Source organism: Liolophura sinensis, chromosome 1 (genome assembly GCF_032854445.1).
Source record: "Liolophura sinensis isolate JHLJ2023 chromosome 1, CUHK_Ljap_v2, whole genome shotgun sequence".
In the NCBI taxonomy this organism is placed as follows: Eukaryota; Metazoa; Mollusca; class Polyplacophora; order Chitonida; family Chitonidae; genus Liolophura; species Liolophura sinensis.
Window position 1 is genome coordinate 59967038 of NC_088295.1, and position 12126 is coordinate 59979163.

The 12126-nt window shown below is 41.5% G+C and overlaps 1 protein-coding gene across 1 annotated transcript in view; it reads left to right on the forward strand.

Moving 5' to 3' along the window:
• The first annotated feature begins 300 nt into the window (after window positions 1-300).
• The window catches only part of LOC135477566 (beta-1,4-N-acetylgalactosaminyltransferase bre-4-like), a 59003-nt gene continuing 47177 nt past the window's right edge, over window positions 301-12126 (forward strand). Inside the window, exon 1 of the mRNA XM_064757721.1 lies at window positions 301-1711. Within this exon, the coding sequence (XP_064613791.1) occupies window positions 1078-1711 (634 nt within the window). The 5' untranslated portion in view covers window positions 301-1077. The remainder of the gene's footprint in view (window positions 1712-12126) is intronic.

The window sequence follows — 12126 nt, forward strand, 5'->3', positions numbered from 1 at the left end:
GGGGGTATCGCTGAGCACGGGAATTTAATTGTTATTCAGCCAGACACTACTAATCCTATGACAGTAGCGAGTCTGAGTGAAAAGGCCTTTGTGTGCATCAGTTTAAGTGAATGAGTTGCCCCAGAGTATGCACGCTACAGCAGGAGCGGGGTAACGCGCAGTCACGTGGTGATGTGTGTGTACACTATTCTGATATCTTCATAGGGGCACGGGTGTGTACGTTCGTAGATCACCCCTGAGGCCACGCTTCAACATCACAGCAGCTGAGAATTAACTGCTGTCTCCGCCTCTAAAAGATGATATAGCCGCATAGCTCGTATATCGACGGCAGCCGTATAGTGTGTAAGGACTGAAGCCAGTACACTGGGGGTATACGCGTACAGAGGTTCCCACCAGATGTTAGTCGTCCTTCGCCAAAGCGAGGCTGATGCCCGCTCGACGTCATAGGAAATTCGAGATGTGTAGGCTCTTGGTGTGTTACACAGTATGGCAGAGCTTGGTAGAGTGTGTGTAGTGTAATGGCAGGATGCGTAGACGGAGCGACACTCTCTGAAAAATCGACGGATTTCCTGGATCTTTGTGTCTAACCTGACCGGTTAGATCTACTCAGTACGTGTAGAAATCAGTTCTCTTCTCACTGGATATGGCTGCCGTGTACGCTTTGGTGGAAATATGGAGCGATTTATTGTGAGCTACCTCGATATTGGATCGATGGGTTTTGATGCCTTTGGTTTGAACCGACCAGGAAAATCGTGCAGGCGTTCAGCCTCTCAAAGACACAGGCAGGCTCCGAGAAGTTACGGTACCGGTAGTCGACTAGGAGGAGGGGTTAGTTCTTCTTACTCATCAGTGAACAGACGGGATTTTACCGTGGCGAGATGATTCGACCGTAGGAGGCAAGACTTCAGAGTTTTACCTATATAGTATGTGATGAACCTGTGTGTTGTTTCTTCGTGTGAATCTGCGTACATATACATGTGTTGTGCTGTGTGATTACTGGTTAAATTCAGCACGACGGAGGGCCGCAGCCGAAAAATTTCGAGGCGTGAGGACTGGAGGAAGAGGAAGGGGGGTAGTATGAAGCAAAGAGACGCGGCACAAGTTCTCCTCTTTTTGTTTCTTTTCGTCTTAACCATGATCACCCTGTCTCAGATTCTCATGGTCCACCACAGCGGTCGCTATGGTAAGAATATTAAGACGACGACGAGGAATGTGCAGTTGAGCAAAAAAGAGTTGATCGCCTTAGACCGGAGTATCGAAGCGCTGCGCCGGTCACAAGTGCCCCCTATCGACGTCTTTAGAAAATTATTACAAAACGATATATACGCTAATCGTATTGTCTCCATAATCAGGGAAGCCAGTAGCAACGGTAGCCGTAACCAAGGCAACCAGGGCGATTCTGGCGGTGAAAATGGAGCCAGGGCGGAAATTCGGCCTAGGAAGGCGATGACCGATCCAAACAGAACTCCTGAGTTAATCAAAAATAAAGAATCGCTCGATTTTTTGAACAATCTCAATTACCGAGTGGATAGAAAGAATTCGACTATGGTCCCAAGCCGCAGTCAGAACTTGACCGGGGGATCCCTCGATAATACGTCACTGCCAGGCGCCAGGGATACGTGGCGGAATCCCCACCTTGAGGGAGAACAATCTAGTATTAATGGGCAATATTCTAACCTGGATATGTGTGATCCGGTGCCAAAAGTACTCCGTAAGTATCAGCGTGATTATGTGTTTTTTGGGGTTTTTGGGGTTTTTTTGGGGTTTTTTTTTTTTGTCAACATGGAATATTATATGCTTATAGCTGAAGTATACAAGACACCATCCCCCCCCCCCCACCAATATACACAATTCCTGTCCTTGGACGTCCTTCAACACTACACATAACGGTGGTGCAATAGACAATGGATAATAGAATAAACGATGTGTGAGGGGATCAATAGAAGTGATTATATTGGTTATAGAAAGCATATAATTTTTGGCCCGGCCTTCTCACTGAGCCATTAAGTTAAGGTTTCGTATTGAACCCTTGTGTTTAATGTTTTAGACATTGTTATTGCTACTACTGCATGTCAGATACATCGAATTTTGTGTTCATATAAACACTGTGCCCTAAAACTAGTACATTTACAAATTGTTTAACAGCACGGGGAAACATACTGTACGATCAAATTTTACAGTTGTATGTTAGCCCCACGTGCTCGATCGTTTTGCGGGTAAACCAGTTTTCCGTTCAATGGTATGAGGTTAGGCCTATGCATTGTTCAATTACATCCCGTTTCGTTGAGTGTAATTCGTCTCGAAAATAATACGCGACGATTTAGAATGTGGGTATGCGCATTTTTTCACTATCTCTTGTCGCTAACCTGTTTCGTCACTCCCCCACCCCCTCCACCACACACATGCACCCACCCATAGACATCCGTCTCCAACAGCTGTGTCCATACGTCAGCGGAGAACGTGGAGATAACAACATCTGGACTGTTAACACCTATATGTGTGTTCCCTCTATAACTGAACATAAATCGCCTGAGACTTGTGTCTCTCATGCAGTATGTTAAATACATGTTGAACGAATGATTGACGAACGGGTCGTCAACATTGCAACCATCATACCGTTAGGACCGGGAAATTTAAGTATCAAAATATCCAGCGTCCTCTGTAATAAACATGGCTCGAATAATCGTTAAGGAATTGAACGCCTTCTATGGTGTATCAACCAGTGCAGGACGTATATATATTAAACACCTTGCGAGAGAAGGTTTTGAATATAGTGCCAAAACCGTTAACTCTTAAGGATATTTTTATAGAGTTTTTAATCAATGTCGTCCTTATACGATATGATATTTATTGTAAAAAAAAAGAAAGAAAACATTGTTAAAGAGCATACCGGCGGAAATTGCTGTTTAGTGCAAGAAGGAACATAGAGTGCATGTAAGATATCAGGAATTCAGGAATTTCTACTAACAAGGGGCCACTTTCACAAAACTTCGTAGGTCATATTTCTCGTAACTTTTTTCGTAAATGACGTTGTCTAGGTTATAGTACCATAAGGCTACGTTATGTACGGAAAAACCGACGAAAAATTGATTTACGAAAATGGGCCAAGGACTTTGTCTTAATGGCGTACAACTCCATGTATTTATCTTGTGTTTACTTAAATGATTGGGTTGACGCGCACTGAATTTTGTTACCTCTGACAAGTCGGAGTCTTTTGTACTGTGTCGAGTAAAAATTTATGTGACGGTCAGAGACATTTACACACTGGGCTGGGGGTGTATAGAAAATCCAGGGGGAGGCAATGTATATCGATGCGAATGTGATGTGTATTTGCACACCCCTAAGTAGAAATCAAGACGGAGCACGCGGGGGTGTGTATACTGAAAAAATTAATCTGTTGATGTTAACAGAAAGTCTGTTGTCTGAGAGATTGTATTCTGTTATTGCATCATGTTACATGTATGCTGTTAAATATAACATACATATTCTGTTAATTCAAAGATTCCATTAGACTAACGGGATATTATGTTAAATATCACACAATATTGTGTTATGATGACAGAATACATTTTAACATCACTCAAACAACAGACTTTCTGTTAAACTTTACAGATTAATTCTTGGAGTGTATAACGCCTCTGGACCTGATAAGACAGTATATGTGACAAGTTCGACTTTGACGAAGGCATTTGGTTTATACCGTAACATTGGTTCATTCTAATATACAAATCTATAGCTGAAAAGCACGACCCGGTTTCCTCCCACCATAACGCTGACCGGCGTAATATAAGTAAAATATTCTTGAGTACCGCCTAAATCAAATAAATAGATAAAATACAGCTCAAAAGATAGAGCCTTGTTGTGGAATATGTGTTTTTACCTAGATGAGTGAATACCTTCATTCTCGTATAATTATATATGACAATACTTTCATGTGACATACGCATGTCATGTCATGATGAGCAATGGTGATTTATTGTTTCACTGTGTGTTAATCTGTATCCTGTTTTAAATATATCGCTACAGAGTGTACGTTGTGTAAGTAAGGTACGTTGAAGGGAATTTAGGGCGTATATGGTTATGCGAATTATTAAATGTTTTCTCCCCCCCCCCCTCTCTGTTTTCTCTCTTTTTTTGCTAGCCAATTAATTTTCTTGGTGGCCACCTACAGACAACGCAGTAATGAAGAAAAAACAAACAGGAACCTGTCCGTTGTTTCTATTTACTGACCGCGTAAGATTTTCAGCTGACCTCAGTTCTCAACCTACTTTTTGATAATGAGGTTGCTGTTTTTGACGGCGAATATATTTGACTGAGCAGACATATATATATACTACCTTTATGTCACAGCCATTTTGAATAGTGCCTGGTTTCGAGAGAGACTAGTATTTCTACAGCCTGAAATTCATGAATGAATTGTTCCGTTGTGATATGGAAAGTTCCGTTGTGATATTGGAAGTTTCTGGGTAAGCACGGCTCAGAAGAGCCGAATGAATGTATGTATTTATCACAATGAATAATTGTGATTAGAAACCCTACAAATAAGTGTTTAGTCAACGCTATGCGGAACATTTCCTTTGAAAAGGTGTAATTGATTGGGGTTAAGTTGTTGACAGTGAGAATGCACATGTATTTTCCTGTGGTGAGGATTAGGCCTGTTTCATAGTTGCCTATGGGATAAGGAAAACTTTCGGACCACATCACGCAATATACCACCGTTCGGTATTCATTAAGCACCCAGTGGTACTTTAACTTATACTACTGTTCCCCCGCCTCAACCACAGCTTTTGGGTTTTGGTGATAATAACCAGGCGAGGACATAAGTTTGTGGTGTGCACATATGTGTGTCACATGTGGGAAAATCCGTCAGTAACTTACCAAAGGTAGGTGATTTGTTCCTGGCACTCCGGGTTTTCTCAACTCATATTAATCTAACCGCTATGTAAAAAGGGGAAAATTCTATAGTATGGCCTTAAACAACCATAAAACAAATATATAAACTCATACTATCGGGACAACCTGTGATCGGTCGTGGGTTACCGAAGGTTACCTCTTAATAGGTAAGCCTCGTGAACATGTATTTTTGTGCATGTATTGCCATGTCGGCCGCAAACTGTTAATCACAGGCCTATTGTGACCTGATAGTCGAAGTGTGTAGTGAAAAACAGGGGGGATACGTTACAACCGGAACGCCTATTTGCCCTGTAACCGTACCTCCCTTCGGCCATATTCCCGCGATTCGTATAATAAACAATGACCTCTGCTAAACGCTCCCGCTACAAAACACGTTACTTTCGCTGTTCAGACTGAAATGGTACATTACGAAACGCGCCTTGAACTGGAACTTTAATAATGATTGCTTTACTTAAAGCATTCAGATAATATTGCGACGGTCCGTGACCAGAAGACGTGGGGCTCATGCACGAGTAAGGTCATAGCAAAGCTCTCATGACCGGGGCTCATACACGAGTTGGGTCATCGCAAAGCTCTTATGATAGGGGTTCATGTACGAGTAGGGTCATTCCAAAGATCTCATGATCGGGACTCATGCACGAGTTGGATCATTCTCAAGATCTCAAGACCGGGGATCTTGGATAAGTAGGGTGATAGCAAAGCTCTTGTGATAGGGGTTCATGCATGAGTCGGGTCATTCCAAGGATTTAAAGATCAGAGTTAATGCAAAAGTCGGGTCATGGCAAAGATCTCAAGACTGGGTTCATGCACGAGTCGTGTCGTAGCAAAGACCTTAAGATCGGGATTCCGGCACGAGTCGGAGTCATTAATATCTTGAGATCGGTAATCTAGATACTGCGTGCTAGAAGCGCTCTGGATATTGGGAATTTGGGATAGGACACGTTCAGGTCGACGGGAATGGCGTCAGAGTGTACCGTTGGGTTTTACTGTGGTAATATACTATGTAACCAGAATGGATCAGAAGGGGCAATGAAAGCCATGAAACCCGTGCAATGCACTGAAGCAATTATATTTTAAGCGCCCGAACATTACTTAAGACATAGTAATGGCCTTTTTTGAATAAGCGAGTGAGTGCTTGGGATTTAACGTCCTACTTAACAATTTTTCAGTCATATGACGACGAAGGAGTCCTTAGAGTGCATGCAATGTGGCCTCCTTGTTGCAGGTCATTTATCAAGTGCTGCTTGACTGAGACGACTTACCGAAGACAAGTAAGCGGCCCCGCCCGAGCCATTATACCAGTCGTTGCACTATTCTCTTCATGCTGGACGCCAAGCGAGCGAGTAACAATTTCCTCTTTTAAGGTTTTAGGTGTGACCCGACCTAGGATTGACCCTGTCGGTAGAACTTTTTTGAGCAAGATGAATACGCCATTGCTGATAGAAGGACAGTATTAACCCATCAGATAGCCTTGGTCAATACTTGCTTCTGGTCAGTGATGGTAACATCTTATCCTTTGTAAAACGATGTTTACCGAGCTAATGAGCAGTGTCCAGATAATGCCTACTAAAAGCTTTTAGTAGGCATTATACCCATATCTGATGTCAGCACCACTGATCTGTCAGGACTATTGGCGTAACATCCATGCAGGCTTCCCACTGGACTTTCAGACGTCTTGAAGAAGAGTTTATTTTGAGATAAGACTGTATGATTTCTGGGAATGGTCAGTTATGTTGTGTTATGCCCTATAAGTAAGATGGGTAATAATTGTTCATTAATCTTCTCTTCTGGTTGGTACCCATACTGAATTGTTCTTGGAAGTACTGGAAAACGTATGTATGTATGCGCTGGGTTTTAAGTCGTACTTAACAGTTTTTCAGTCAGCTCAGTTGGTTAGCGCGCTAGCACAGCGTAATGACCCAGGAGTTTCTCACAAATGCGGTCGCTGTGAGTTCAAGTCCCAGCTCATGCTGGCTTCCTCTCCGGCCGTACGTGGGAAGGTCTGTCAGCAGCCTGTGGATGGTCGTAGGTTTCCCCCGGGCTCTGCCCGGTTTCCACCCACCATAATGCTGGCCGCCGTCGTATAAGTGAAATATTCTTGAGTACGGCGTAAAACACCAATCAAAAAAAAAAGTTTTTCAGTCATGTGGCGACGAGGAACGTCTTCTTGTGGCAGGGCGAATCCATGCCGCCAAAGTGCTGCCGCCACTGAATTATCATGTCGAAGACACCAGACTTGACATCCCACCCAGTCATATTATACCAATAGCGTGCCAACCAGTCCTGTTTCCTAGCTCTGACCTCTCATTGCTGAGCGAGACAGCAACAATCCTTTCATATGGCCCGACCCGGGCTTGATCCCAAGTCTCCCGACTTCAAGGCGGACGTGGAAAACATGTGATATTGGGTTCTGGAAAGTACTTGGAAATACAGGAAAACATACGGGATTAGGTCCAGTGAAGTGCTTGAAATTACTGGAAAATATACGGTATTATGTCTTGTAAAGTACCTGAAACTACTGGAAATTATATGATATTAGGTCCTGGAAAGTGCTTGAAAGTTGTAGAAAACATATAATATTAGGCCCTGGAAAGTGCTAGGAAATACTGGAAAACATACGGTAATAGGTTCTAGAAAAGGCTTGGAGAACATGTTATTTCATAGATGGGAAACATGTTTTTTTATAAAATTTACAACAAAGATTGATTGCGAGAGGCTTTTCATCTTAAATAGCAGTGCTGTTTGACGATGTACATGTGTTTTGCCTCAGGTTTTGTTATTTTTATTTGTAGCCTTTTAAGTTGTAGCATCCAGTTGTTATATTTCTACACCTACGACATACTGTATATGAACACTGTCTCGCGAGAGTCTAATGCTAAGCAGCCACCGTTGCATTTGATGATAATGTATATAAATTGCGTCGCCCGAGATGGTTTACCGGCCTTTATAGCACAGTTGGTCGAGCGTCCGCTTCGGGCGCGGTGGATCCAGGGTCAATTCTGTGTCGAGTTAGCTTAAAAAAGGAAGTTGTAACTTCCTCGCTTGGCGTTTAGCAGGAAGGGGATAGTGTAACGACTGGGTTGACCCGTATCAGTATAATGGCTCGGGCGGGGCGTCTTACTTGCCTTCAGTAAGGCGTCTCAGTAAAGCAGCACTAGATAAAAAAAGCGGTGGAAATCCCTCCTGCAACAAGTAGGCACATTACATGCACTCTAAGGATTCCTTCATTGTCATATGACTGAAAAATTGTTAAGTACGACGTTAAAACCAAGCACTCACTCACTCACTCATTCCGAGATGGTTTTATGCGTATAATATGTTGAGATATTTACGCTAAACATAACATACGCTTGTTACATAAATATAGTCTGCCTGATTTTGCGTGGGAAGTTGTGAAATGAAGTTTATTACACCATACACCTTGCGATAAAAGTATATGAAACATGCATTGTCAAACCCTGTCGTACATTATAATCTTAGGATCCCAAAAGTGAAATATGTATATATTTATGTCCAACACCAAACCAGTAAGGCGACGACTTGGATAAGTGACGAGCACTAATGTCCACAACGGCTTTATTTCGTAGATTATTTTATCGATTTAAATAATGGATCAGTAAAATGAATGGAATTTCTTCCTGATGTATATTTCAGAAAAGAAAGTAAATTCGAGATATTTTGTTATCGTTGTTGCTATATAGGGGACAATAAGAAAGAATTCGATAATTCGTTTGGTGGAAGTAATATATGTTACACCTCCCTTCATGCTGGCTTTCTCTCTGGTCGCACGTTCGAAGATCTTTCAACAACCTGTTGATGGTCGTGGGTTTCCCCGTGCGCTTCCCGGTCTCCTCTCACTATAATGCTGGCCGCGGTATAAGTGAAATGTTGTTGAACATAAGGCGTAAAAAACCAATCAAATAAGTAAATAATTATTTTCTTTGCCATACATGTCAAGTAGTAATTGAACCAAATAATGCTCGTGTGTATTTAGAAATTCTGTTCTTATATGTTTGTACAACTTTTAGCCCTATGTTTTAATCATATGTATGCGAGAGACATTAATTACTCGTAAGTTTGTTCTAACTACAGGACTGGCTTCTTGACTATATCCGTTTCATTGAGTAAAGGTGCGTTTTTATCAGTATACTTCCTCGTATTTTTATCATGGATGTCGAAATGTCATATCCGTGAAGGATTGACCCTATGCGTCATTCCGAAATATATACGTGGGTTTTTGTTTGCATTGCTCAACAAGCTTTAGCAGTTTAATTCACTTTCTGTAGCGAGATAACGTTTTGTTTGCATGTAATGGGAGGAATAAATGTACGAGCCACATGCGGCACTATAATATCGGCTGCCAACTCGCACATTGGTTATATTTATTGTTAAAGACACCTAATGCAGTCAGTTACACTACATCCACTTGGGACTATATATGTTAAACTACAGATTTATGATTGTAGTTATTGATTTCCGAATTGAGCTGATATTGACCCATTATTTGCACAGGCTTACTTCAAAGTCCGTCCAAGCTATGGAATTGAGTGCTGCGACTTGTTGCCTTTTTTCCTGATGTGTACGTACACCAAACAGTTCATAAGTCTAAAAAGTACCGTATGAATTCCGTTAAGTAACGGTTCTTTTGAACACTGAAGTTCGCACTCATCTCTAGACCTAGCAGGATCAGAGGCAGTGTCCATAGCTTTCATCACCAAGAGTTAGCGAGCTGTGAAACTAGAGCGTAACTGACGATGGGTTTCTTACTTATTATGTGAGTTAAATTATTCAGGCGTAGCTAACAGGATATATTTCTTGATGCATTATGTATGGTGAATGAATCATGCATATTTTAGAAACAGCGTATACAATTTGATGTTCTTTGATGGCAGATTAACTCTTTTATTTCACGTTTATATCCTGTGTTTTTACATGGGCAAAGCTTGCTGGTATTTTTTTTTTTTTTGCGAAATGGGTCTGCGAACTATGTTTTGGCTGTGGAACTTTGATTGTCTTGCTTTATTGGGTCTAGTCTAAAAGCAGGACGTTAGCAGTATATGTAAGGTATTGGTGAGTTACAAATTTCAGAAGATATTTAACGCGAAGATGAAAATAGATGTTTTTTTACTACGTAAACTACAGATTGCGGCACGCAGGAGGAAGTAGCAAGCGGGAGGTAGAACAACATAGAAAGTGTTTACTTAAAATGTCCGCTTATACTGTAGACAATATATAACCAATATTTAAGAGCGAGCATGCGGTGGCGTTTAGTTTGTAATCAAATACGGGATCCATTTTGCAATAATGATAGTCCAATTTACATGGTCACGTTTCGGATTTTTCCGTGAGGTGTTCAGGATTACATGTTTAAAGTCAATTGACATGGTCAGTGCTGTATTTAATCTAAGCCTTGGATTGGACGGTTTCCGAAGCTATCTGGAATGTACGTGAAACACCCAATGTATATACATATATATATAGATTACCACACGAGTCAAAGACTAAAGGCTCTGTGTAAACCAAGAAACTCTTGCGGATTTGAAACTTGTTGAGTAGGACAGGGTTCGTACAATGCAAGTGTGCGGGCAATACTGCACCAGGTAGCTCCATACAAGCGTGCTGGCATCAACCATAATGTTGTCTTACAAGCTGACAAAGTCTTTTGTATCCCGTTCAGTGCGGGCGGGTTGCTTGTCTGCGCTTTCTGTCGCAGGAAAGAATACATTGCCATCATGGGTCCAAGCGCTGTGAATCTTGCCTTTTTCAGGCTTAGCAAAGATTTAAATAAAGAAAAGCTAAACTTCGTTAGATCCTCATTTACATACACGTTTGATCTGGAAGGCGTCATATGGGGAGATTTTCGTGGTTGTAATAACTGTTCGTTTGCGATATGATGTAAATGATTTGCGTTTTCTGTTCTCTAATAAAGTGTGGCCTTAAAATGTCACTTTTGGAGATGGCTATATTTACGGCTCTGGCCAGTCTACAAATGGCATCATCTGTAGTTTCATTTTCCAGTAGCGTAAGACTATTTATTCTCAAACATTCTCTTCTGCTGTACTGTTCAGCACGGTCAAAATATAAAGCATTTTCTTCTTTGAGTACAATTAGTTCCGATGTGGTTTTATCAAGAGCAGTTTTCAAACAGGACACTTCCGCAGATAACTTCTCTATTTGGTCGTGGTATTTTTCTATAAGCTTATCCCTTTGACAGTATTTCTCAACGGTAGTCTTTAAATCAACATCGAGAGAGGACATTTTTGAGTCACTTTCTTTCATCACTTCCATGTCTTGATTCATTGCTGACTTTACAGCTTGTTGAATACAGATATCAAGATGCTTTTGAATCCGGTTTTCAATAAGACCTTCTAAATTTACAAGGCCTGCATGCATAGGGTTTGATTGATAGATAGACTCACTGCTAATTGATGGTGTGTCAAAGTGAGTTTACTTTCTTCAAGATGGGATTTTGTAAAAGCTTGCTTGCCTTTCTCTTGTTAGTCCCGGAATGTTTGTCCGAGTTGTCCATGTCAGTTCTCGTGGACGCCATTTTTAAAGTATACTTCCCACAACGCCCTGAAGATTAGGGCTCGACCTGCATGTCTTGTCTGAAAACTCGAATGGATTTCAACAAACAACGGTAGTATCTGCTTGATAGTTTTTTTTTATCTTAGTCATCTTTTCAAAATCCCCACAAAGTCACAGCCTTGCAACAGAACACCTAACAGAACGACTAACCCATCTCAGTGAGAGTAGCGGAGCTCAAACCGACACGTCTGCTCTCGCCACCAGCTTGTATTGTCATATATATATATATATATATATATATATATATATATATATATATATATATATATATATATGGAATATAGTACAGAAAAGCCTGTGGATGCACGGAAAGCACAAAAGCACCAGGGACTTGGAACAAAAATGAAGAGTTGTGCTTGATTGTCTCGGTTTTCTCTATATACAGACGGCGATGCGTGGGTATCTAAGGGTGGACCTGCGTCGAGATGTGACAGCATTCAGTTAATTTGTATGAAGACGTCTTCTGTCAGATGCTTTCTCAATATTAGAGCTCTAGGATCAAGGGCCAATTTACTCGAGTAAAGGACATTAGGCTGCGGTTTTCAGTGGTCTTCCTGAAAGGACAGCTTTCAGCGGCGCGGGTAATCACGCCGACTAAGTATCGATGTACGAGTCCGCCAACCC